We start from the raw sequence: 24687 nt of genomic DNA, 5'->3' as shown, positions 1-24687 counted from the left end.
CTCTTAGACGCCTGGAGCAATAGGTTAGGAACTAGGGGGGCTTTTTGCATTGCTTTGTAGCACAGGAGAACTTTGCAGGCTTTTTTTGGCGTTAGCTGTAGAGGAGGTCTGGTTCTATGCATGACTTCACAAAGCAGCCTCATGTGGCTGCTCTTGTGATGTCAGCAGCCACATGCCAGCGTTGTCAAGGCAAAGTTGCTGTGCCGAGGCGCGGAAGGCCTCCGTGTGCAGAGCGGCTCTTTGGCACGCTGGCTGCAGGCGGGACCTGCTGATCGACGAGGTCTCTGCCAGCCGGCTGCACCCGGACAGGACTCGGAGCAGTTTTGCTTTTGCTCACAGGTGTTGTCCGGTGCAGAGTTGCTCAGCGCTGCTCAAGCCATGGAGAGAGTGTGTGCTGCAGTTTGCACGGCTTTCTCTGTGGCTTATTCTGGGTACTTTTTCACCCACCTGGCCCGTAAGTAGGCATTTTTGTTCAGTGCAGCGTATGGAAACTAAAAAGGCCACGAAGGGGCATTTGGTTGGGTAAAGCTGCCGTCAACAGCTCCAGCTAAGAAGGGGGTTTCTCTAGCCAGTGGGGCATGGGACAGCATTTGTAACGTAGCCTGCAGGGTTTTCTGCTCCCACCACGGCATGGCCTGTGGCAGTGGAGTCTGGAATCTCCTCGCTTTGCTGACTCAAGCAAGACAACTTCCAGCATGGGAAGAGTGAGAGAGCTTGGCAGGAGGCCTTGTAAAAACTGTGCGCTGCTCTCTAGGACTGAGGGGAAGCATTTCTTGTCTGCATTCCCTCATGCCAGGATGTGCCTGTGAAACTTGACACTTCCTGTGTGCTAAAGAATCCATTAGCTCTATGATGAAATCACAGAATCAGCTTGGAAAAGACCTCTGAGGTCGACATTTCAAAAGATTTCTTGTGTGCTCCGTAGCCCAGGAGCTGTTGCCATGCTGTGTCACCATAGAACTGCCACCATGGCTGAGGGGGGACTTGGGTGAAGCTTTTCTGGGCAAACGTTTCCAGCAAGCTCATGGCAATTGTTGCATGCAATGTCTTCAGAAAAGTGAAGCAGAGGAAAGAGACGAGCTGTAGCTCCTGCTGGGTGGGGTGGGGCAGGAGCAGTGACTGTTACAGAAGCACTTGGACTTTCTGAGTCTCAAGTTTCTATGGGCTGAGTGGCCAAAGAGGACAAAAGGTAGGCACAAGGCAGTATTTTGTGCTGTTGTCTTGCTTGCTGTGTGACACAAGTGTTGCTGCTGGAGGGACGTAGTGAAAGCAGAATGCTCTGGTTTTGGGTTGACTCTTTGGTGGGCTTGCCCAGTGTGGGAAGTTTTCTTACAGCATCCATCTCTTTTTCCCCTGTGTGTTGCAGGTCACATTGCCCATGTCTGGAGAGAATCCGGTCCATGGGTGAGTGGGAAAGGAGCCTTTGGCATTGGTAGCGTTTGACGGTTGTGGAGTAAGGTGTGAACTGGGCCTGGTGCAGCCTGGTGCCAGCCTGGTTGGATGAATGAAAGTAGGCTCTTTGCAGCAGCTGCAGCAGCAGCAGGAGGAGGAGGATCCCTGGCTATTTTCTGGAGTTGCATTTCAGAGCTTTTAATCAGATGAAAGTTGGGTTGCTTGGTGCTTTAAGGCATGATGGAATTGCTCCCGTACAAGAGAGTGCAGTCCCATGTAATTGGCCCATTTTACTTGGGTTTGAGCAACTTAGAATCCCATTTGTCTCCAGATGATTTCTCCTTACTGCATCTGGGTCTAGAGCTGAATAGAAAGAAGGTTGCCTGTCCCTCTCGCTGCTGTCATTCTGCAGAGCCCAAAACCAACCTCAGAGCCTCCAGTGGCTGTGTGTCTTCCTGAAGAAGAGGCCAAAGGGAAGGAAGATACCCTCCAAGCTGCACCTGCTGCCACTGCAGGGCCTGAGCCTCCAGCATCAGTAAGTGGCAGCTCTGGGTAGCCCTGTGGCTGCAGGAAAGCAAGAGGTGCACGTTTCTGATCAGACAGCACATCCTCTGTGTGGCTGCAACTGCTGAGGGCTGGAATCTTTCCAGCCCTTCCAGGGCATTTCCCCACCTGATGAGGCCTGGAAAAGGGGTGTGGTACTTGGAGGTTCAGGCATCAGCCTCCACTGTTGTGACAGGGGCCATGAATTTGTTTCAGGAAGAGATGAGAGGTAGCATTAGGATGTCTTTGGATGCTCCTGGGGTCCAAGTGAGGCCCTTTGTGCCCAGTGGCTGTGCAGGCGCCCTGTTCCTGGTGAAGAGAGCAGTGCAAAGATGCAGTTCACAGCCTTGCAGGATATGGAGGAGACACTGTCCCCAGGAGGGACCTGCCCTCTCCTCCAAGCAGCTGTCGGTAGCTAAAGGAACAGCTGAGATGCAGCAGGGCCTGTAACTGAACATACATAAGGTTGTGAGTGGCAGGTTCTCTCCTGTCCCTCACGCTGCTGTCTGTCACTCCACAGAGTGCAAGGGCAGCGTCAGCACCTGCTCTGGCTGCCTCTGTACCTGAGGAAGAGGCTGAAGAGGAGGAAGGTGCCAATGAACCTGTCCCTGCTGTGAGCCCACAGCCTGAGCAGGCAACATCAGTAAGTGCCTGCTTTGGTTAGCAGTGTCTTTGGTATCATTTTGTCCGTCATGTAAATCGGCCTTTGGGTTTTGTGCCTTGAGTTGGAGAAGTGGGTAGCAAAAGCCGAGAGGGGAAGAGGCCTGCATGAGGCCTGCAGCATCTTCCTAGGGGCTTGCATTTGAAATGGGGCATGTCTGCACAACCCAAATTCTGACCCAAATTCCTGTCTTGTCCCAGAGCTCCACCTCCTCAGTTGCTGCACCTGCACAAAGTTCAGCTGCGGGCTCTGAAGAAGCCTCCAGGCCTGAAGCTGGAAACTTCAGCACGAGCAGCTCGTGCACCTGGAGCACGAGTAGTTCCTCTGGCAGCACAGATGGTCTGCGTGAGAGGAAAAAGGATGAATGCCTGGCCGTGCTGAGTAGGTCCTTTGTGATCCTTGTCTGCTGGAGCAGTGCCTTGTGTGTGCATGTGTCAGCATGAGCTGTCCCACCTCCTGTTCTTCCTCCTCAGCTGAGTGTCGGGTGCTGAGGCCTCCACACAGGACGTGTTGTTGTGCTTTGAGGTGGTGAGGGAGCCACGGGGGTGTTGCTGCTGCCTCTGAGGGCAGCTCGGCCTGGCTTGGCTTTGCCTGAGCTTCCCTCCATGCAAAAGGCAAAAGAAGGATTGTTTGTGGCTCTGAAGCAGGAGGCTGTTACCTAGCGAAGGAGGAGGCCTCAGGGAGCCCTGTGGGGCCCGGCTGCTGTGGGGCACAGCCAAGGTCATCTGCAGAACTTAGCCTGTCCTAAAGGCTGGGGGACCTCCTTCCTAAGGCCCATCACACTAGGTCAGAACATGAGCTGCTGCTCTTGAAAGGCAGGCGGGCATTGTTTAGGCAAAGTCCGGCTTACAGGTGGAGATTGCACCTTTGCTGGAAGCACTTTGCAATGTTCTTCCTGTTCTGGAAAGGGCAGCTGTTGATAAAAACGGATTCCAGAACCCAAGATGCCTTTGATATTAGCAAGGTTTAAGGCTTTTGTTGAATGTCACAGGCTGTTTATTGTCCAGAACAGAAAGGTTTTGTTCTTCCTGTGGCCCTTAATGTTTATAGACAACAATCACTTTACTTGGTTATGGTTTTCTGATCCCTGTCTCCTCTGACTGTTTCTCCATGTGCTTGGACATGTTTAGTTTAGGCTTTTAGTTTGGTGCAGGCCGTCTGTGCTGCAGAGCTGCTGCTGTTTTTGTGGTGGTGGTGCGGTGGTGCGGTGGTGGTGTTGTTCCCCAGCTGACTGAGCTGAAAGGGCCCAGTGTCCCAGATAGTGGCCCTGCCTTTCTGATCTGCTGCAGCGTGGCATCTCTGTCTTGAAATGAGCATCTTCCCTTTGGATTTTTGCAGGGATGCTGGTGAGCGAGGGAGATCCAGAGGCGAAATACACAGAACTGGAAACTATTGGCAAAGGGTGAGTGCAGCCACAGTTCCTTCCTCAAAGGGAGGGGTTGCGTATTTTGCTGGTGTCACATCTCCCCAGAGTGACGTCAGGCAAGCTCCAAAGCTGTGCAGACGCTGTGTTGAGATGCTGCCATCTCTCAGAACTTTAGAGCTTAATTTATAACAGTTATAGCTGTGGTCCGAAGGCATGGCAAGGACATCTGGATGCTGGCAATGTCTTTTCTGCAGCAAAGAGTAGCACCTGGCAGATGTCCTGTCCCTCAAGTGTGTTGTGCCTGTTTGCCGCTTGTCAGAGGAGAAATCGAGTCTCAAGAGAATAGAGACTATGTGGGAATGAAAGGAGGCAAAACTTCATTGCCTCAAAGGTCCAGGTAGCGGTCAGGTCAAGATAGCTGTCAGGGGACAGCTCTCAATAACATTTCTTTCCAGTGTTTTGCGGAAAACAAGATTCAGTGGTCAGGATGAGCACCACCTAGTGTAGAAGGCAAAAGCAGAAATGAAAGCAGCAGCTCTCTATTGTAGCTGAGGTGGCAAAAGCCAAAGCTTCAGGGGATGCCCAGTGCCAGTGCACTCTACAGGAAAAGGCATCATCTCCCTGATGGCAGAACCCCTGTGGATCCTGTGGGGTTTAGGCCTTTCCTGCAAAGAATCCACCCAGCTGTTCCCTTTTGAAAGCCAGCTCTGCTGACTGTAAATGGGATTGATTTGCAGTATTTCCTCTGTGAGGAGCCAAATGTACAAGAACTCACAGGAAAAGTGGAGGCCTTCCTGTGCCCTGGGCAGTGAAGAGAAGCAGCTGCCGATGGCTCTGGACCCAGAACACAGCTGTCTAAGGATCCTGTGTTCTGAGTACTTCTCCATTTGTCTGTGCAACAATGGAAGCCTTTGCCTGCTCTGGCTGTGGCTGCAGCTATGGCTGGAGACTCCTTTCCTTGCCAGCTGGAGATAGGAGGTGTGTCTGGAGGCTTTCCTCCGATGGCTGTTACATGGCTTCAGGCTTCCCAGAAGGCCTGTGTGGTGGTGCCTGAGTTTGGCATAACCTCCAAGGAGAGGTGTGCGAAGGCCCAAGTGGCACGTGTGTGCCTGGAAAAATCCCACACATGCAGAGATACAGGAGGAGAAAAGGTAAAAGACCCACACCAGGATCTGGGCCATGTTCCATTTGCTGTTTGCATCAGGGCTCCTTTTCCTATTGGACTGCGGTGTCTTGCACTTGCTTGCAGGGACTAAAGGACCTCGCCTTCCTAAGCTGTTGTTTTGTTTCTAGGGGTTTTGGCACGGTGTTCACAGCAGTGGAGACTGCCACAGGAGAAGAGGTAAGCGTCAAGCAGCGCTGCAGCTGCTGCAGCTCTCAAGTGCCCTCCCCTCTGCTGTGAGCTGTGCCTGAGCTTTGGGTCGCCGGTCGAGCTTTGCTGCAAAGGCAGATGAAGCACAGAGTAGCGTCTGCCTGCCAAATACCGTGGGGACAGATTTTGTTCTCCTCAGCTGCCCCAAGGAATGCAAGGAGGCCAAGCAGTATCTTTCAGAGGAGGACACGCTGGCTGGGTCTTAACACCAAGGTGGTGTCATAGAGCATGGCACTGCTCTTTGGGGCTGCAGCTCAAGGTTCCTGAATTCTCATTTCTGGCTGCTCGCAAACACGTGGGAATTGTGCTGGTAGTTCCTTAGCCACCTGTAGTGCTGTCCTTGGGAACTGTGCTTAGAGAAAGAGGTCTGCAAGGAGTCCCTCAAGGGCTTAAGCCCTGCTCAGAGCCTGCCTGGCGTGTATTGCTAGAGGATCAAGGAGTGGGTTATTTCTTTTTACAGTCAGGCAGTAATTGCAAATGTCAGCGGTGTGAAGGAAAGTGTTTTAGTGGAACGGAATGAAAGTTCCTGAAGCGAGGAAGAGCTAGGATTGTCTTTTTTGGGGGTGTACTCAATGATGTTTTCATGGTCATGGCATTTTTTTCTGTAAAGTATGCAGGGTTGTATTTCTTCGGGGGAATACCCTCAGGATGTTTTTAGGACGGCATTTTATCTGTCATGTCTGTAAGAGTTTGCTTTCTGTTGTGCAATGGAAAACAGTGCCAGTGGCTGCTGGAGTAATGATGAAGCCCCCTAGAATTGCCAAAGCTTTGCCAGCAGTTTTGCTCGGTTTTCACCAGCACAGAATGGCTTCCTGCTTCCAAGAGGTGTGTGAATGAAAATGATGATGATGATGATGAAATAAGGCCCTGGGGAAGACTGTGGGCACAGGGAGTGACATTAGAGTTTTGAGGTAGAGAGTTTAGGACCTGGTGCTTCTCCTGGGTTTACAAGGCAAAGGATGTCTGGCTCTGTGTCCTGGGACAGGCGCCCAAGGAAGCGGTGTAAGAGGCTCTGGCAAGCTCAGTTTCGAGTTCCTCTGCTGTCTAGTTGGAAGGCAATTAGGTCCAGCCCAGCTCTGTCATCCCAAGATCACTGTCTCCATGTTCCCCTTGTAGTCTTGTGCCACAGATTTCTTTGGTTCATGGTTTTCCATGTGGTTTTAGGTGGCCATAAAGAAAATTAGTCTGGTGGAAGACAGCAGCAGTGAACTGTGTGTGAATGAAATCCAGGTCATGCGTGACAATAAGAACTCCAACATCGTGAACTACATAGACAGGTGAGTGGTTCTGCTACTCTGCCGTGAAGGGTCCTTCACACCCTGCAAGCCAGAGGTTCAACCACTCCTTTGGCTGGCAGAGGATGGAGCTGTTAATTCCTGTTTCTGGGCTGATCTACAGCATCTTGGGAGGAGATTGCATTGGGGCTGCATTAATCTTTGTGGGCATGCATAGTTTGAAGTGCTCTTTCCAAGACCTGACTCGGCCCTGTCTTACTGAGCCAAGAGCCTGAAAGTTCCTGCCCTCTCTCCACATTGTTTTGTTGGGTTTAGGGTTTGATTTTTTTTCCTATGGGTCTTAAGTGCTGCCCAAGCACTGTAGATCGTATTTCCCTCAGCCTGTTCCCAGTGTTTTGCACGGGTGTGGATACCAAGAAGTCTTTTAGACTGCACAGAGTTCAAGCCCTGTAGAACCTAGTGAAAGACCATTGACTTCCTCCTGTCTTCCTGTGTGAGAGACAGGGAAACAAGAATCCGTCATGTAAATGCAGGCATTCATTCCCGGGCTGTTGCTTTCTCCTTTCAGCTACCTGGTTGACGAGGACCTCTGGCTCGTGATGGAATACATGGACGGAGGTTCTTTGCACGATGTCATTCGAGAGACTCGTATGGCAGAAGGAGAGATAGCAACTGTCTCTCGGGAGGTAAGGGATGGTGCTTGTGCTTCCCATGGCTTGGGCGGGCTGCTCCTTCCCCATGGCTGCTAAGGAGAGGAGTGGTGTCGTCTTCCAAGCTTCCTTTCTGCCTTTCTGTTACGACAGGCAGTAGCAAGAGCACCTGAAGTGCCTGCCAGTGTGCCTGCCCTTCTTCTGGTGTGTTTGTTTGTGTTTGCCTCTCTAAACACTTGCCTGGAACGCGTGTGAAATGCACTCCTGCTGGAGGGGGCACAGCCACTGCAGGAGTGATCTTGCAGTCTGTGTTTGCAGGGCCAGAGGAACAATTGCCCTTTCTCTTTCAAAAGCAACTACAGCCTCAGTTAGAAAGGCAGCGCTGTCCTTGTGTTGGAGCAGCAAGCTCTTGGCCTTGCCAGCAGCGTGTCCTGCCATGGCTGAGCATCCCTCAGCAAGTCAGTCTTGCAGATGTGCCACTTCCCTGTTTGTGGGATGCAATCCGAACGGGAACTCTTAGGCTGGTGTTTCTTTTTCCTCTCTCAGTGCCTGCAAGGCCTGGATTTCCTTCACTGCAAGCAAGTCATCCACCGAGACATCAAAAGCCACAACATTCTCCTGGGCTTGGACGGATCTGTCAAGTTGGGTGGGTGTCGTTGGCCAGGCTGAGCTGCGGTGGGCTGCGGTGTGGGGCTGCCTTTGGGTGACTGCCAGTTCCTCAAGAGTGGTGCCTGTGGCAGTGCAGGCTGCCCTGCTGCCAGCGCAGAGCGTGGCTGCGAGGTGCAGGGAGGTGTGGCTGGCAAGAAGGTGGTGTCAGGAGTGGCCTTGGGTTGTGTGTGTCCCTTCCTGAGCGAGGCAATTACAGTCTAAAGCTTCAGGCAGCTAACAGCCACCGCATGAAACTGGGGGCTTTTGCTAAGCGGCCAATTCCATAGTTCCTTGGCTACAGGCCTGATGAATGCCCATACGGCCCCTTTTGCAGCTGGATTCCACACTGCTTTCTTGGACGTGGTACCATGGGGAATTCTTTTGTTGGCTTTCCTAATTTGCGTTGCCTTGATCAGAGTGGTTTCTTCTCCTCAGCTGATTTTGGCCTCGCTGCTCAGCTCACTGCTGAGCAGAGCAAACGGAGATCAGCTGTTGGCACTACTTACTGGATGGCGCCAGAAATTTTCACCAGGAAGCCCTATGGCCCCAAAGTGGACATCTGGTCCCTTGGCATCGTGGGGATCGAGATGGTGGAAGGAGCGCCTCCTTACCTGATGAAAACCTCCCGCACGGTATGCTGCAGCTACTCTCTGTCACTCTAACAGAATCTGTCCCCATCCTTCTGCCTGAGAAGCTTGTTAACACCTGGAGACGATAGGTTCCAGGCTGCATAGTCTCTTGAGCTTCTTGTCCAGATCATCCCCCTGCCATTTCATCATGAAAACCACAAAACAACATGATGCCTTTTGCTAGATGGAAGCGCTGCCTAAGGGAGCAGGGAGCGGTGCTGCGCTGCCTTTAATGGAAAAATACTTGGGAAAAGTAGAGTTGGAACAAATTCTACCATCCAAGTTGCCTGTAGAGCTAGTGTCAGTGCTCAGAGAAGCAAAGTGTGCTTTTGCTGATGGAGTTGCTCCTAATTCCATCAGGCAGTGAAATCGGGGGTCAAGGCAAGGGCCTTTGCATGTTGGAGTAGCTGTGGCTGTAAGTGGCTTTGGGATCTTTTGGCTGGGGTAGGAAAGACATCTCCCAGCCTCTGGCAGGCAGGCAGGAAGATGGCACTGGAGAGTGGAGCTTGTCTGGTGGGGGGTCTATTTGAGCAGTTCGGGCTGCGGAGGAGACAGGTAGAGTTTGGTGTTTCCTTCTTCTCTAGGTTCAACAGCTGATAAGCTCCGGGGGCTCCCCAAAGCTGCAGAACCCCAGGCAGCAGTCGCCTTGGTTGCGGGACTTTCTGCACTGCTGCCTGGAGACAGATGAGGACAGGCGCTGGTCTGCCCAGGAGCTTCTGCAGGTAAAAGGCAAAGCGGCTGCAGGGTGCGCCAGCTGCCCGCTGCCAGGGCTCCTCATCTGCTCAAGTGCAAGGCATCAGATGGACCCCGCTCCTAAGAATGGTCTGGGAGCTTTCCAAAGGAAAACAAAGGAGAATCCTGGCCCGGGGTGGGTTGGAAGGAGCTTTTCAAGGTCTCCCAGACCAAATCTCCTTAAGCTGAAGACATCTGTATCAATGGAGTTGTGGGATTGTGAGCCATGTTTGCCTGTGGTCGCAAGGTCCTGGATGTGGAGACAGAGGTGCACAGAGTGCCCTCATTTCTGCATTTATTCAGTAGCCAGAGAAAGCTTGTTTCAGCCTGTGAGGAAAGTTCATTTCTTGTTTTTCTCTTGGTCAGCATCCGTTTGTAACCTCAGCCAAGCCACCCTCCAGCCTGACGCCTCTGATCATGGCAGCGCAGCAGTTTATGGCCGACAGGAGATACTAGCCCTGGAGGAAGCCATTGTTGTTTTTTGTAGTTTGTAGTTTGTTTTTTGTAGTTTGTAGTTTGTAGTTTGTAGTTTGTTTAGATTGATAGTCAAAATAAATAGTTATCTCTGTTTTGGAAGACAAAGTGTCTGCTAAAGAGGGCAGGAGCCTCCCCTGGAATGAGAGTGTAGACCCCCTCCCTCCGAATTATTATAATTCTGAAATCAAGGGGCTCTCAGGCAGAGATCTGGGGATAGGAATAACAGTTCTTTACTGGAATTTATATCAAGGCTAACATACAACAATAAGTACAGCGCTAGGAAAAAAACAGAACCAGGGACCCCATGACAGCCTTCTGGGCTGAGACGGGAAGGGATGGAGGAGAGGCTTTGCTTCACAAACCCCCTCGGGCGGGCAGTGCCGGTGCTCCTGCAGGGCTCTGAGGAACACTCAGCTGGAGCAGCAGGGATGAGCTGAGATCCTGGGCCGGTGGATGAGGTGGATCAGCAGCTCTGCAGCGGTGGCTGGCACTGCCACACATCCTGACAGGACAGGGGTGTGAGGCCACCAACGAAGAGGGAAGAAGGAGAAGAAGCAGCAGCTCCATCTGGGTGATGGCGACATTCCCTTCTCCACACTGCAACAGCTCTGCACACCCAAAGTGTCCTTCTCCAAAGCTGAAGAAGCCGCCAAACTGTCCCCACCTTCCCCTTTTCCTGCCCCATTCTCCCCCTGGGCCCGGCTGAACTCTTTGTGCTCTTCAAGTATCCACCACGTACCCCCAGTTTTCCCCACAACTAATGGGTAAAAATTCCACAGGTAACTGAAAGACCTAAAAGAAGGACACCTAACCCCCAACAATAATAAAAAACCTTCATTGTGTGGGAAGCTTCCCTCTGTTCTCACCCTGTGAATAAACTCTAAATTTGCTTCTGAATGGCCAGGTGTTTCTTAAACATGGGAAGACCTGGATGGGGTTTGTGGCACGGTTTGGAAGTGGGCAAAGGTCTTCTTCCTTCATTGCCTCCAGGCCACAACTTCTTGTGGACATACAGGCTTGCTGCTGTGAACAGAAGAGCAGAGCAGGACGAAATGGAGCAGAGCAGTGGTGTCACTGCTGGGGACGCCACAGGGGCTGTGGCTGTGTTGCAGCTGCTGGGCAAGGTTGGGAGTGTCTGTGTTGCTCTGGGCAGAGTGGGAAGCAGCCGGGCTTCTCTGCAGGCTCAGGCGCAAGTGAGCGTCCAGCGGGAATGGAAGTTCTGCCATGGGAACCATGGCTGATGTGAGGGAGGGAAAATTTGAGCAGATTGGATCTGTGTGAGCCACGGCCTCTCTCAGCCTCTCTCTCTTTGAGACTGAGACTCCATCAGTCTCAGCTTCACATTCTCAGCAGTGTGAAATGTGGCTCACTTCAGATAGAATTAAGAGGGGACAAATTCTTTGAAGCACTATCTATTTAGTGATCCCAACAAATCAGCTGAGTTGGGTGTGTGTCTCTCCTCTGAGAGCTGCACACCCACTTCATTGAAATGGCAACCTTTTTATACCCTTTTGTGGCCAGGGGTCCCTGTTCCCTTTCCCATTGCTTGGGTACTCAGGAACTTTCCCTATCTCCTGACTGCCTACCCTTCTCCTAGAACCTCCTTTCCCCTCCCCTCCCATCTTTCTCCCTTTTCTGGTTGCATCTTCAAATGCATTCCTTTTTTGCTTCTGGACAACACTTAACAAGTGTAAAGAACAGATCAAACAAACCCCATCTAAACCATAGAAAACTGACTGGAGATCAGAATTTCATTTTCTCCTTTTTTTCCTCCATTTCTGTTCTGGACTGAAGCAAAATGCTTTCTCATGTGGTCCCATGGCAGCCACCACATCTGAAGGAGCTGCCCAGACAGAGCTCCCTTGGGCTTGTGCTGCATGAGAGGCTGGGAGGAGACGCAGCCAGGACAGGTGACCCAAAGTGGCCAAAGGAATATTCCAGACCATCTGACATCCTGCTATGTAGTTCAAGCTGAGTGCAAGAGGGAGGAAGGAGGAAGGAGGGGATATTTGGATTGATGGCACTTGCTCTCCCAAGTCACTGTGAGGCGTGAGGGGGCCCTGCTATCCTGGAGATGTGAAACACCTGCCTGCTCCTGGGGAATGGTGAATGAGTTCTTTGGGTTTTTTGCTTGCGTGTGTGGCTTCTGTATTCCCTATGCAACTGAAATACTCTTCACCTGTGAGTTTCCCAGCTTTTACCCTTCCAATTCTCTGCCCAGTCCATCCCCCTGGTGGAATAGTGAGCAAGAATGGCTGTGTGTGGAGCCTGCTTGCTGCCTGGGGTTAAACCAGAACACAGGGTCACAGGAGATTCCTCATCTATGCAAATGAATCTATTGGTCTCAGTGACTTTTTTGGAGCTGCAGAGGAACTGTGAAGCTGATCTGCAAGTGTAACATTCAGCACTCCATTCAGTACCAGAACAGGTACCTGCCAATCACAGATAAGGATTTCTTTGAAATTCCATTTTTCTCTTCAACAGTTTCATCTTTTTGAGCTGGGAATGTTTGAATCCACAAAATATGAAATCTAAACCTTTGCTAGGTGCTGAGTAAAGGTTACATCAGTGTGTACTGACATGGGATCATTGAACCATAAAATCACAGGATCATAGGATGGTCTGTGCTAGAAGGGACCTTAAAGATCATCTAATTGCAACCCCTCTGCCGTGGGCAAAGACATCTTGCCCTATACCAGAGCTCAGAGCACTATCCCAACTGGCCTTGAACACTTTCAGGGATAGGGCATCCACAACTTCTCTGGGAAACCTGTTCCAGTGTCTCACCACCCTCACAGTAAAGAATTTCATTCTAACATCTGATTTAACTCTCCTCTTGTAGTTTAAAACCCTTCCCCCTTTTTTTACCACAGTCTGTCCTACTATAATGCTGTACTACATAGATTTCAGAAATCTTTACCTGAAACACCATCAAGACTATTTTTTTCTCCCCCACAATTTCACAAAATATTATAAGGGAACTTTTTTTGCCTTTTTCTTTTGCTATTTATTTTTTTTTTTATCAATGAAAAGAGTCTTTTCATTCCTTTTTTTTGATGTGAAATTTCTGTGGGAAAAAAACCCTGGTGCTATTTGATAAAAATAGCTAAATGTATGACTTTAACCTTGAGGGATACAGAAGTTAAAGGATATTTAGATTTCTAAGGATGCCTTCACATTTTTTATGTTCTGTCATTGAATGTTAATAATGAATGTGGCTTGAAAGTTTTGGAATGCAATGTCATGTGCCTGAAAGCCAAGAGTATCACAGATATGATCTTTAAATTTATTTTGATTAGAATTCACTGTACCATGTCATGTACGCTTCCCCTTTCTGGATGCTGTATATGTTGTATAACCATGCAAATAATTTCAACAAAAATAATAAAGAAATAGATACTTCTAAAGGCACAGTACCATATTCCTGTCCTTGGTCTGGAATTTAGATCCTGTTTTCTCTCATAAATGAATTTAAAAATCCAAGAAGATATAATGTCTGTATGAGTTAAGCATGTGTTCTGAAAATCAAAACATAGAATTTTCTTTTTTCAATAGTATCTCTTTTTAGAGCTTGCCATCAGAATGAACGCATGTTTTTTTCCTAGCATTCAGTTCTTTTTTTTCTTGCATTCTAATTGTATTTGCCTTTTTTTTGTTTTTTGGTTCAACACATTTTTCCTTCAGTAAGACAAGCCTATCTGACCTGTGTCAAAACTATGTTTTATTTGCAAAGGTCTTCATCAGTTTCTTCCATTAAATGAAAATCTAAAGGGGCAGCATGCTGACAGCCTGTGTAACAACTCAGAGGGTTCTGTTCACAGAATAAATTCTCTATGTGTTGAAGAACTAGTAAACTTTCCTTTCCAAAATTGTGTCTGTGACATGATCAAGGTATTCCCAATATTAAAATAACTGTGCCATGATTAGGACTTTGATTGCTAATAATGATCATGATTATCACCGTCAAGATTTTTTTACTCATACCTAATCAGCTAACAATCCAGACATTTTGCTTTGTCACATGAAAGGTGGGTTTTTCAAGTGATTGAGACTACTGGATTAATTTATATGCTAGATATTAGCAAGGAGCAATAAATATGTCAATAATTTATTAGGGAAACTGAATTCTCTGTTATTGGAAGTTAAGATTAAGCACCTTTTGAAAGCACTGGAGACACAGCCACTCTTGCTCCCATACTGGGACAGGAGAAAAATGGTGTGAATTATTTGTATGATTCAACAGACTTGACAAGGAGTCAGAGACCTGAAGACCATCTGAAATGGTGTCAGAAGGCAGTTGTGATGGAGTTTAGGTTTAACAGCTGAAGTATCAAACATAAACCCAAGATGCACTTCTGCTCCTACCAGTGCAGAGCCCTTCATATTCTCTATCTCATTCAACAAGAAATAAAAGGAGGCAGCATTCTGAACACATTCTTTCTTACCTACATTGCAACTTGGAGTTTCAAATGCTTCATGTCTTTTCTCCCTTAGTCTCCTTGTCTTCAAGACAAAAAAACAAGCATCAAAACCTAGAAACCCTTGTTTAGCATCTAATTCCAAACTGGGTATGTAATTCTGGAAAGCCTTTCAGCCAGAGGATCACTGCTCAGCCCAGTCTCTTAACCCAGATGTAACCTCACTAAGTGTTTAACAGAGTTCTAATGTTTTTTTTCCAAATTATTCCAAGAGGAGCCTCACAAAAGGGAAGGCATATCAGCCTTCAAACCCTTAAAGTTTTGCCTTTATTTATTTCTGGGGAGATTTCACAGTATTTGGGGATTTCTCAGTATTTGACATTCTTATTGTCTAAAATCCCAGATTAGTCCTGTTCTTCATTAACTCTCTTCTGATTTACAGCATCCTCTTTTCATAGGCACTTGGTAATTCAGAATAATGGGTTTAGATTATGATCCCCTTCTTCTTTATTGTCATCAATACCAAAAAGTTAATTTCAAATGGAAGATGTATGCAGCCTTACTGTAATAAAGAAATATTTTGATATTCACTGCTGGAAGTTATACAGCTGTATTTCTCATGGTGGCAGATAACTTAGAAAACTTGCAAGACAAAAATGTTCTACCAAAACCAAAAAAACACATATTTTCATGCATATATCTAGATACGTTAAGATAACTCATGTATTAAAGTAAAGATTGTGTTTGACTATATGAACAGCTCTTTGTGTTTGATGAATAAACCAGGGCAGGCTCTCATCTTGTAATGCTGAATAGCTTCATGGCAAGAACCCATGGTGTCTCCTGGGAAATAAGGTGCTCCTCAGCAAGATAAAGTGCACAAGGACCTTTACTATTATGTTCTGTATTATCAGGGGACAGTAAGATCACCACACCTTGTGTAACATTGCTGTAAGTGCCTGGATTTTGGAAAGGATATTATTAGTTAGTTAGGGTTAGTTTCTTGTTGCCATTTAACCTTTGCAATCAATTTGGGATCTTTTCCTTATCTTGGAATTAAATACACCATGAAACTAACTGGTGATGCCATGAAGAGCTGCGAATCAGTATGTATCAATTTTTCCAAGTGTAATGTAATTCTCAGGAAAATCTTAGATTTGTTCGCACTTTTTTCTGCAATGTTCTCTATGTAAAGCAGCCATTTTCTCCAGATATTTTACATAGTTTGTTCTGCAAACCTTGTGTAACAATGTTATTACCTTTCAGAAGGCCAAGTGACAAGCAGATAGCTAAAGGATCTGCCTCATATGTGATCTGAGAAAGTAATCAGCAATTAGTTTCAGTCCAGTGTAAAGAGCTGTAAACTGCATACCACTAATACAACTTGAGTTTTAGGACATTTCTATAGGACACAATCCAGCCTTGGCAATCTAACAGCATAAAGTCATGGCCTATAAATGGAATATTTTTATTTGCACTGACTTTTATATATGAAAAAAAGTTATTGAAACTTATTTTTCACTGTTGTTTTCAGACAGTTTTCATCCTCCTTCTAATCCTAAGGTCTATCCATCCAGTTAAAAATACTCTTATACAACAACTCATTTCATGTAAGGGAACATTCTTTGCATTAGGAGGCTAAGTTATTGTGACTGTGTGCTTTAACATTAGCTTTTACCTTTTTTATCCTGTCACTGAAAATTACTTTCAAAAATGCTTTTCAAGCAAAAATATTAGTGGTCCTTGAACAAGTACTCCAAAGTTCATTTAGCATCCTTCATCACAAGTTGCAGAAATAGTTGGGTATTTAGACTTTTAACTAACAGAAAAATGAAATGAATATTTCAGCTTCTGTCCAAGAGAAGAGCCTGGTATAACTAACCCAAACCCCCAGAATGATTCTGCTCTTTCTTGAGGTTTTTCTATTAGGAAAAATCCTCCTGAATCCCATCCCGTACCTCAGCAAGCACAATTTTGAGAAATAATCAGGTATCAGGAGTTTTGTCCTGTATGCTTGGAAAGAATTACTTACAGCACTAGTGCTCCTATGAAGAAGACATTTCTCTGAAATATGGATAGAATTTAAAGAAGGGGGTTTTACATCAGCCATTGTTACCACTTGGAGCTACACCTGGAGCTGAAGTAACCAGGAAAGCTATGCGAAATATAAAACAGGTCACTGTAGTCAGGGCCTTCTCAGGTTGACCTCCTTAGGTGCTTTTTTTGAACATAACTCCACGAAGTGCAATAAATCCATGGTTGTAATGATCTCATCTTACTGCTACAGAGGTTTAAAATTCAAAAGAGTGAAGTCTCTGTTTAAAGCCAGTAATCACCACCTAATAAAGGCCATAATGGAAAAGCTGAGGGACCTTTTCCTTAAATAGTCACACATGACTTCAATCTGTAGACCTACCAGCTTCACCATCCATTTTAGATGGAAGCACTTTCCTTTGAGTAAAAGCATGATCATCTTCTTTCTCTCCAAACAGTGATGGTGGGTAGGATCCCATTACACAGATAGGGAAATGTTAATTTTTTATTAGCCCCGGAAAAACAGGAAGCTGAAAGTCAGCCAGAGCAGAAAATAGATTGTTATTTTCTTCCAGTGAATATTCAAAGATGTGTTGTGTTACGCCAAAGAGGATAGGTGTCTACATCAGACCTTATCCTTTTGTAGCTCTGCAGTGATCAGCAGGGAAAATAAAATCATGCAACAAAGGTGTCATTTCCACCCACACTACTGGGTAGAAAAAAACCTGCTATTGAGAATAGTGCTTTTTTCCCCCCTTATATTTCAGGAAGTGGCATCATTCAATTATGTTTTATTAATATATAGACATTATATTAGAGAATAATTAGGGACAGAAAATTGATAATGAACATAGATACATTAAAGTTCAGCAAAATAAAATTAGTCTTTTATACACTCCTTTTAACATGGAAAGGAGAATAGAATTTACTAATAGAATTTTCAAAAAAATACTACTTCGGTGGTATAGACTAGATAGGAAATCTGAACCAAATTAAATCTGTGGACCATTTCCTAGATATTACGGAGACACAAGATTCTGCCCTATTTGCACAAAATTAGTCAGTATTAGGTTGGCAACTGTGTTCCAGGAGAGCAGTGATATTTCAAATTAAGTAGACTTTCAAGGTGATGGAAAAAGTTAAGCAAGCATTGTAAATTATATAAACGATTGTCAGCAAGGAGAAAGAATTTTCTTTCCAATGTCACAACTAATATTTCCTAATTAAAAGAAAAAAACAAAACTGAACTGATTTTCTGGGGAAGATACATTCTTAACAAATTTACCAAGAAAACATTCCAGTCATTGTGCTAGCTTGAGCTAATATGATGATGGTTTATTTTCGTAAATACAATATACAGCATCATGAAACTGGAGATATGTCTTCCAAATCTGAGAAGTGCATGTCACAGCCACACCAAACAATAATTATAAAACACAGACATACTGAAAACAGCAAAACAATGCAAAACTTATCATTTTCAATAATAATTTAAATTAACAATATCCAAAAGTTCACAAATTCAAAGAAACACATTGCTACTAGTGTTAACTTGTAATAAATATATTATAGTATTGTAATGTGTTGAATTCTCGTCTATCACTTATACCAGATCATGACAAAAGTACATGTGGCACTAGTCTATGAAATAAGTAACAGAGTTCAATATATTTACTATTCAGTAACTACAATCACTAACATCAGGAATAATTATGTCCTGAAATTATTTTAATCCCCTTCTGTGTATGTTAGCACATATAAGTACACTTCTCTATTTGAGTTAAATTATCTAGTAAAATTACTGGCAATATTCACTTTTTGATTATCATGCTCATCTTCGACAACCTTATGCAAAATCCTTTGAAACAGCTTCTATAAAATTTGGAGCAGACATGAGTATTGTAAATGTGCAAATGATGGCAAAAAGGGTAAATGCAACCAGACATAACCTGTCAATGACAGCAGCTGCAAACTTCCACTCACTGCAGATCTCTTCACCCTCATCTTGCTTCCTGAACCGCATTGCTATGAACTGCACTTCCTCCAGGATCTTCACAATCACTGGAAGAGTATCCATTAAAGCTTTCTTTTGCACGAGCTCAATATCTTCTGCTAAGGGGCAAGTCATCTTCCCGCCCTTGCTGCCCAGGTCGTTTTTCTGTGGGCAGCACGGGCTCTCCATGGCGTGGTAGCTGTAGATGGTGTTGCCATTGCTGGACTGGTGCCCAGGAAGGACGTTCACCTCCATGCTGTTTACGCTCAGCTGGTGCTTGGAATAGCTATACTTGCAAGAGAGGGGCTTTATATTTTCCCCAGGTTTTTTCATCCGTAAAAACCAAGCGCACCAATTCAGCAGGATGACACGGACCTGAAAGAGAGTTACCATGGCAGAAATACTCTTCGCATTTTAAAAGTTTTTGAAACATTTTGTGAATATTATAGCTAGTCTGCACAGTCTCTGATTTCTGTGTTCTCCAGCTATCTGCTTCCAAAATGTTTCTTTGAGGGTCTGGCTTTTTACCGAGGATAGCCTTTTATTTTTGGATCTGATCTGAACATAGGGGTGCACAATGTGCACTTAGTTTATAAACCTAAAGAGATGCAAAATCTTACTTTACAGGATGGCCCTTGAAGATCCATCTTTATCAAGCACTCCCAGATCTCTGCAGTTGAGTAGACAGCACAAAACTGGCTGTATGGTTTTCAAACATTTCTCAGATTGTAAGGAAAGAGATACAGTCAAATACCTCTGGGGGCCAATGTTTTGATTTTGCTGAAAAAAATCGCTATACAACAGATTCTAGAACATTTCCCATTCCCGCTGCTATTTTTTACATCTAAATAAAAGACCTTGGCTGGGTTTTTGTGGTTTTTTTGAAAGCTATTTTATACTCCTTTGAGGAGTGCAACCACATAATACAGCAGGCTTTTTTTCAAAAGAGTAAATAAGTTACATTTAGCAGTTCAAAATTGGAGTGCCACTGTTAACTGCTGTCATATCCCTGTGTGCCGGTGCATCACAAGATGCTCTAATGTGCACATGGCAGACTGTGCCTCATATGTTTCTTGTCAAGGTCATTAAGTGAGCCAGCTCTGGAGAGTGAATCCAGATTTTTTTCCCAGTGAACTGATCTTCAGATATTTGGTCTGAAATTTGAACCTGCTAGAATTCCTGTTGGTAACACTGTTAAACGCAAAAGGCAGGAGAAAGCTGTGGATTCAGTAAGGTCTTGTGTGAACAACAGCAAGCTAAATTAGCAAAATCTTGTGATTATAAGATCCTCCAGGTATTATGCATACAAAATGGGCATTTACAATGTTCTTGAGCGGGAACAGGACTCTTTGATGACTTTATCATCCTGGCTGCAAGCCAAATAATCTGACATTGAAGAGAGAACATATATGGCCTCTGGTTTCTTTTTTGAGCCTTGACTCACAAGGACTCCCTATGTAATCCTGTTCCTGTGACTTTGGTCATGTTTGACTTGGGACCACATTTTGCCTCCAAAGCTGTTTTAGGTGCAGAAAAAGTTGGCTGCTGTGTTTGCACAGTACAGATAAGGAATGGGGAAATTACAGCTAGCACTCTGAGTTCCTGCTGTAATGAGAACCATAATTTCAGAAAAGAGGGAGCACTAATAACCACAGATAGGAATAATAATTAATAATAATAATAATAATAATAATAATAATAATAATAATATAGCCAAAACAAATGACTAGTGAAAGGCAGTTACACAATATTTTAGTTCTGCAATGTGAGGTCTTCTAGGTCAGAGCCCTATACCATTTTCTGTGAGAAATTTTGCTCTCTACCAAAATTCTAGTGAATTTTTTGTTCTTCATTATTTTCATGGTATTGGCTGAAATAGAGTTAATATTTTTCCTAGAAGCAGTGTGGTGTTCTAGATTCAGTCTGAGAATAATGTTGATAAAACACTGATGTTTTGGTTGTTGGAAAATAGTGCTTACTCTGAATCAAGGACTTTGGAGTTTCCTATGCTCTGCCAGTGAGCAGGCACACACAATGCCATGAGGAAGCATGGCCAGGACAGCTGACCTGAACTAGCCAAAGAGATATTTGAAAAGAATATAGTGTGGGGAGTTGTCAATTGCTGCTCAAAAACAGGCTGTGCATCAGTCAGCAGGTGGTGAGCAACTATATTGTGCATCACTTTTCTTTTGCATTTTATTACTTTCTCTCTCTCATCTTTGCTGTTATTATTATTTTATGATTAATTAATAATGATAATATAGATAATATTAATATTATTAATATAATTATATTGTATACTGCTTCAATTATTAAACTGTCCTCTCAAACCACAAAGTGTTGGAGGTTTTTCCTGATTCTCATTTTCATAAGGGAAGGGAGCTGGGATGTGAGCAAGTGGCTGTCTGGTACTTAGGTGCCAGTTGGGTTTAAATGACGACAGTCCTGAAGGATTGTGTTCCATTACTCATATTATTTTGCTTTAAATATTTAATTATTTCCTCCATAGTCACCACATACAAATAGTAACCTATAGTGTTTCACCCTAAAGAAAGGACTCTGCCTTTAATTGAACTTACTTAATTATAATGTGCTCAGACTGCTCATGGACACAAATGGGACAACATGGAACAAAATAAAGATCTTAATTGCTAGCAATGTGTCAACAGTGTAGGTTGCAAAGGGGAAAGACAATTAATTTTCTAGGACTATGAAATTCCAAAACTAAGTCAGACAAACTTTCTTACTAGAAGATGTTAATATGTCTGCCGTAACTCTGAAAGGAGATGTGAACAAAACACTTTTACATAGGAATGCTGATTTTTCTTTCAAGACAGAGTTTTTATTCCTTAGGGAAATTACATTTATAACTACAGTCAAACCCATTTCCCATAGAAAAATAAATACCCAGAAGACAGTAAGACAGCTTTTAATTAGCTTGGATTTCAAATGCCCTATTTCCTTGAAAACACAGTCAGGTATCAACCTGTTCTTGTCATACCAATTAATTCAAGACACAGCTGCAGCATACAGGTTTTTGGAAAACAGCTGAGTATGATAATATGAATATATACTCACACCTGCATTGTCTTGTATGGATTTCTATGAAAAAAGTATATAGGTACAGCTGTCTTTAGAGGTCAACAACCCTTCTGTGAGCCTCTCCTAGCTATAATGCAGCTGTGCTGCTAGCTTCCTTCACAACCATCTGCCTGGCCTAATCCAGAGCAGACAGTCTCCAATTAAAGCTCTCTTGATAAGGGACGTCTGCACCTGAGTAGAACTGTGCATGTCCAGGTTTGAAGCATATCATAAGAGAAGCCTGAAACATAACAAACCTGCTTTAGCACAACAAAGAGCCAGAGTTCTCTTGCCTTTTCCCACAAAACCCCTTCTTCCCTCAGTGCTTGGTGTCTCCATATCTCTTTCCCATACAACAGTCTTGGCTGTCAGTAGAGAAAGTCAGTTGAGCTGTAGTCCACAACTGAAGTTATCCACTCCCAAACAGCTCCTTAGCTGGACCTTCTTTAGTGTTCTTTTCCATCTTAGCTCAGCAGACACTATCAAAAGTGTCTATCAGCCAGCGACTCTCATTTCTCAACTGAGATGCCAACAAATGCCCTGACTGAACACCTTGGATTTAAATTCCTCTCTTGGAAAAAGTTTGTAAGTCAAAGATTAATAGAAAGGAAGGCACAATTCTAAGCAGTGGAATAAGGGAAGTGAGCACCTACAGGGAGGTTAAACACCAACAGGCACTTTCCTCCCTCTTCTGTTGCAAAGTCAAGCAATGACCCCTTGAGAGATGGCAGGGAAAATAAACTGCTCAACTGTAAATGGTTTATAAAGCATGTGTGTTTAGGAAATGTATCCATTCAAATCTTCTGGGTCTGCAGAAGCTCCCACACATGCCCAACTGCCCAATGCCTCCTCCTGCAAGTGACTCCAGAGACAAATCCTTTCAAGCAGGAGGTGATAACAATCCTGTAACAATATCTAATTAATCAGGGTTAGAGTTTGCAATAAACTGATGCCTGGCTCTGACAGGAAGAGGACATTGTGGGAAGTAAATGGTAAGGGCAGGAACTTGTACTGGAAATGCAAAAAATTGTAATAAAAAGCTTTTCTTCTTTCTTATTTCTTCACTTCAGGTTTATTTTTTTATACTGAGTGAAAGTCATTCAAGGTGTCTGTGTAAGAAACACCTGACACAGGTGGAGAAGCAAAATTGGAAAAAAACCCAACAAAACAACAACAACAAAAAGAATAGAGACAGACATGAATTCTAACAACTGAGTCTTGGCCATGTCTTGTAGAGTAAAAGTGCCTGCTTTTGTGGGGTCAGCCTTTTCCCTACGCACTTGCCATTCACTCTTTTGCTCTTGAGATCCCTCAGCCCTGTCAGCTTATCTGGTCTACAGCTTTTACAGTCTATCATCTGGACTTCCCAGTAATGTTTTCCATAGCTTTTGCTTCCTGATGGCGTGTTTTGTAATGTACGCCAGCTCAGCTGTCCGACCACTTGAACAAGGCTTCTCGTGAATGAGAATTTACCGCACATTGTGTTTTCAGCCAAGAAAATAAGAGACTGGTAGAGAGCAAGAGCTGACTTGCAGAGCCTATGAGCAGGTCTAACATGAGCCATTGTGTCTGGGCTCCTCAAAAAGCAATCAAATGGGCTCTGTTACACTGCTGCAGACTCTGTCCATGCAGACATCTGAAGCACGTTTCCCAGATTTGTGCCCTCAGGTTTTGCCTATAGGCAGGTTCATTCAGAATTCAAATTCTTTGCTGCTTTGAAAGTAAGAGGTTTTTAAATCATACAGCACTTTTGGAAATAATTGTAAGTATGCTTAATTGTTATTTGACTTTAAAAAATAAATTGCATTGAAGTGGCAGTCTATTTTAAGACAGGAATTAGAAAGCAGCTCTGCACTTGGGCTGACATTGGTAACCATGTGATACTCAATTATCCAGCATGTCAGGATAATTGTGTAGCATGACAAATGTGGTGAACAAGACATCAGAGGATGCTGTTCAACCAGACTCCTACAATCCTACAGGTTGATAGCTAGGTAGGTAGACTGTGAGTACTTGTATCTTCTTCAGCTTTTGTTCTTTTTCATTCTGTAAACACAAGCACACCTTGCATAATCTAAATCTATTAGGAAAAGGAGAGAGGGGTAAAAAATCATTATTTTCTTTTAACTTGAAAATCTAAAGGAAATATTCCATTTGAAAGACAGCTGGCATTGGTGCCAGACCTCACTGGGCTGACAAAGTCTGTTGCTGTAGAGAAAAGCGGGCCCACATGCAAATGTGGGCATAGATCAGATGGCAGCAGACAAACTGCCCAGTAGAGATGAGTGTTTGTTTAGCACATTCTGTCAGTACTGGTGTCTGCTGGATAAGAAATTAAAGGTTTGCACTTGCAAAGTAGGTGCTGAATGAGATAACTTTGTCATGACTCAACCACCCCATCCTAAGTTTGAAAAGAAAGGCCAAATGGGAGGAATTATTTTTAATGGAGAATAAGAGAAACTGTTTGTACGGGGAAAGCACATTTAATATGCTTGTTCTTTCCCTTCAATTGTAAACGTAAGTGTAAACTATGCTGTTTGTAACCATCTCTTCAGATTAATGGAGAACAACTTCTGTCTCTCACCTATAACAAATTTACTGTAGCTTTTAGACAATTTTCTTTCAGTGGTAACCTCCTAAATGTTTATCACCAAAGCTCCTTACCCATTTGGGCATCTTTCCTGCTTGGGGGTCATGATGATGAAACTGCAGAACCAGCACTGTTACCACCACAGACAGACCAACGATGACCATGATGCTAGCAAAATACTGAGCTGCAAGCAAAAGGAGGACTTGGTTAAGGGGGGAAAAATACAAAAAGCATATAATATTCCTTGGCCATGCCTCAAGATCTACATTTGAGAAGCACTGCACCACATCTGAACACCCTCTTTTCTGGTCTGCTACACTGGAGCATTAGAGGTATGTATCTGCTCAGCCCCCTCCTCTCCTTGTGAGAGAAGGCCTAGAACACACAAAAGGTGAAAGCTGTTTGGTTTTTGACCCAGAAGAGGAGTGTAGGGCCTCATGGTAAGAACACCTTTGTGCCTGCTGCCCGGACAGTGAGAAGCTGAGCTGATAACACCCACTGAACATCAGCATTCCCAATCCCAGGCCTTCCATGGAACCAGCAGAGATGCTGGAGATACTGTCGTCATGATGCCTCTGGATCCCTTCAAAAACTGTCATCAGTTCCCCACCTTTTCCCCACTATTGCTCCCAGGTTGGTTAGGCATATTTCTCATTAATCTTCTTAGCCCTTGGGACCACTTCTTCTAGTTTCTATGAAAGTACACTACAGCCTCCTTGAATGCTAAATCTAAATCTGCTGTGCAGGAAAGAAACCAAGATCTTGAAAGCCAGAACTGAGGCATGAAGCCATATCTCCTAAGTGTTAGCACAGCCTCCTCATGCCAGGAGAGAGGGTGATGCACTGGAGCGCAAAGCAGAATTACC

General features: G+C 44.7%; 2 protein-coding genes across 8 annotated transcripts in view; one reads left to right on the top strand and one right to left on the bottom strand.

Moving 5' to 3' along the window:
- Positions 1–218: 218 nt before the first annotated feature.
- Positions 219–10602, top strand: LOC147648349 (serine/threonine-protein kinase PAK 3-like). Of its 2 annotated transcripts, XM_086867994.1 has the most exons (13): positions 230–454; positions 1367–1404; positions 1805–1927; positions 2456–2578; positions 2797–2977; positions 3935–3998; positions 5256–5304; positions 6499–6611; positions 7138–7255; positions 7766–7865; positions 8303–8499; positions 9081–9218; positions 9595–10602. In XM_086867994.1, exons 1-13 carry the CDS (start codon positions 379–381, stop codon positions 9682–9684), a joined length of 1410 nt encoding a protein of 469 aa, XP_086724120.1. In that variant the 5' UTR covers positions 230–378; the 3' UTR covers positions 9685–10602. The 2 variants fall into 2 exon arrangements, with proteins under 2 accessions (XP_086724121.1, XP_086724120.1); XM_086867995.1 differs by having other exon boundaries at positions 219–454; positions 9081–10602.
- Positions 10603–17471: 6869 nt separating this feature from the next.
- The window catches only part of LOC111941714 (neuronal acetylcholine receptor subunit alpha-7-like), a 62629-nt gene continuing 55413 nt past the window's right edge, over positions 17472–24687 (bottom strand). For all 6 annotated transcript variants that reach the window (XM_086866753.1, XM_086866752.1, XM_023944887.2 and 3 more), the window contains 2 exons: positions 23896–24005; positions 17472–18525 (listed from right to left, as the gene is read on the bottom strand). In XM_086866753.1, the coding sequence (XP_086722879.1) occupies positions 18004–18525; positions 23896–24005 (632 nt within the window). In that variant the 3' untranslated portion in view covers positions 17472–18003. The remainder of the gene's footprint in view (positions 18526–23895; positions 24006–24687) is intronic.

This window comes from Cyanistes caeruleus, chromosome Z (genome assembly GCF_971803275.1).
Source record: "Cyanistes caeruleus chromosome Z, bCyaCae1.hap1.1, whole genome shotgun sequence".
In the NCBI taxonomy this organism is placed as follows: Eukaryota; Metazoa; Chordata; class Aves; order Passeriformes; family Paridae; genus Cyanistes; species Cyanistes caeruleus.
This window is presented reverse-complemented; position numbering and strand designations above follow the sequence as displayed.

Bases quoted from the DNA above. Each gene is read 5' to 3' on its own strand.
- LOC147648349 (XM_086867995.1), top strand. From the start codon at position 379: ATGGAGAGAGTGTGTGCTGCAGTTTGCACGGCTTTCTCTGTGGCTTAT. The intron at 2,978-3,934 runs GTAGGTCCTTTG...GGATTTTTGCAG, and splicing joins TGAATGCCTGGCCGTGCTGA to GGATGCTGGTGAGCGAGGGA. The intron at 8,500-9,080 runs GTATGCTGCAGC...CTTCTTCTCTAG, and splicing joins TGATGAAAACCTCCCGCACG to GTTCAACAGCTGATAAGCTC.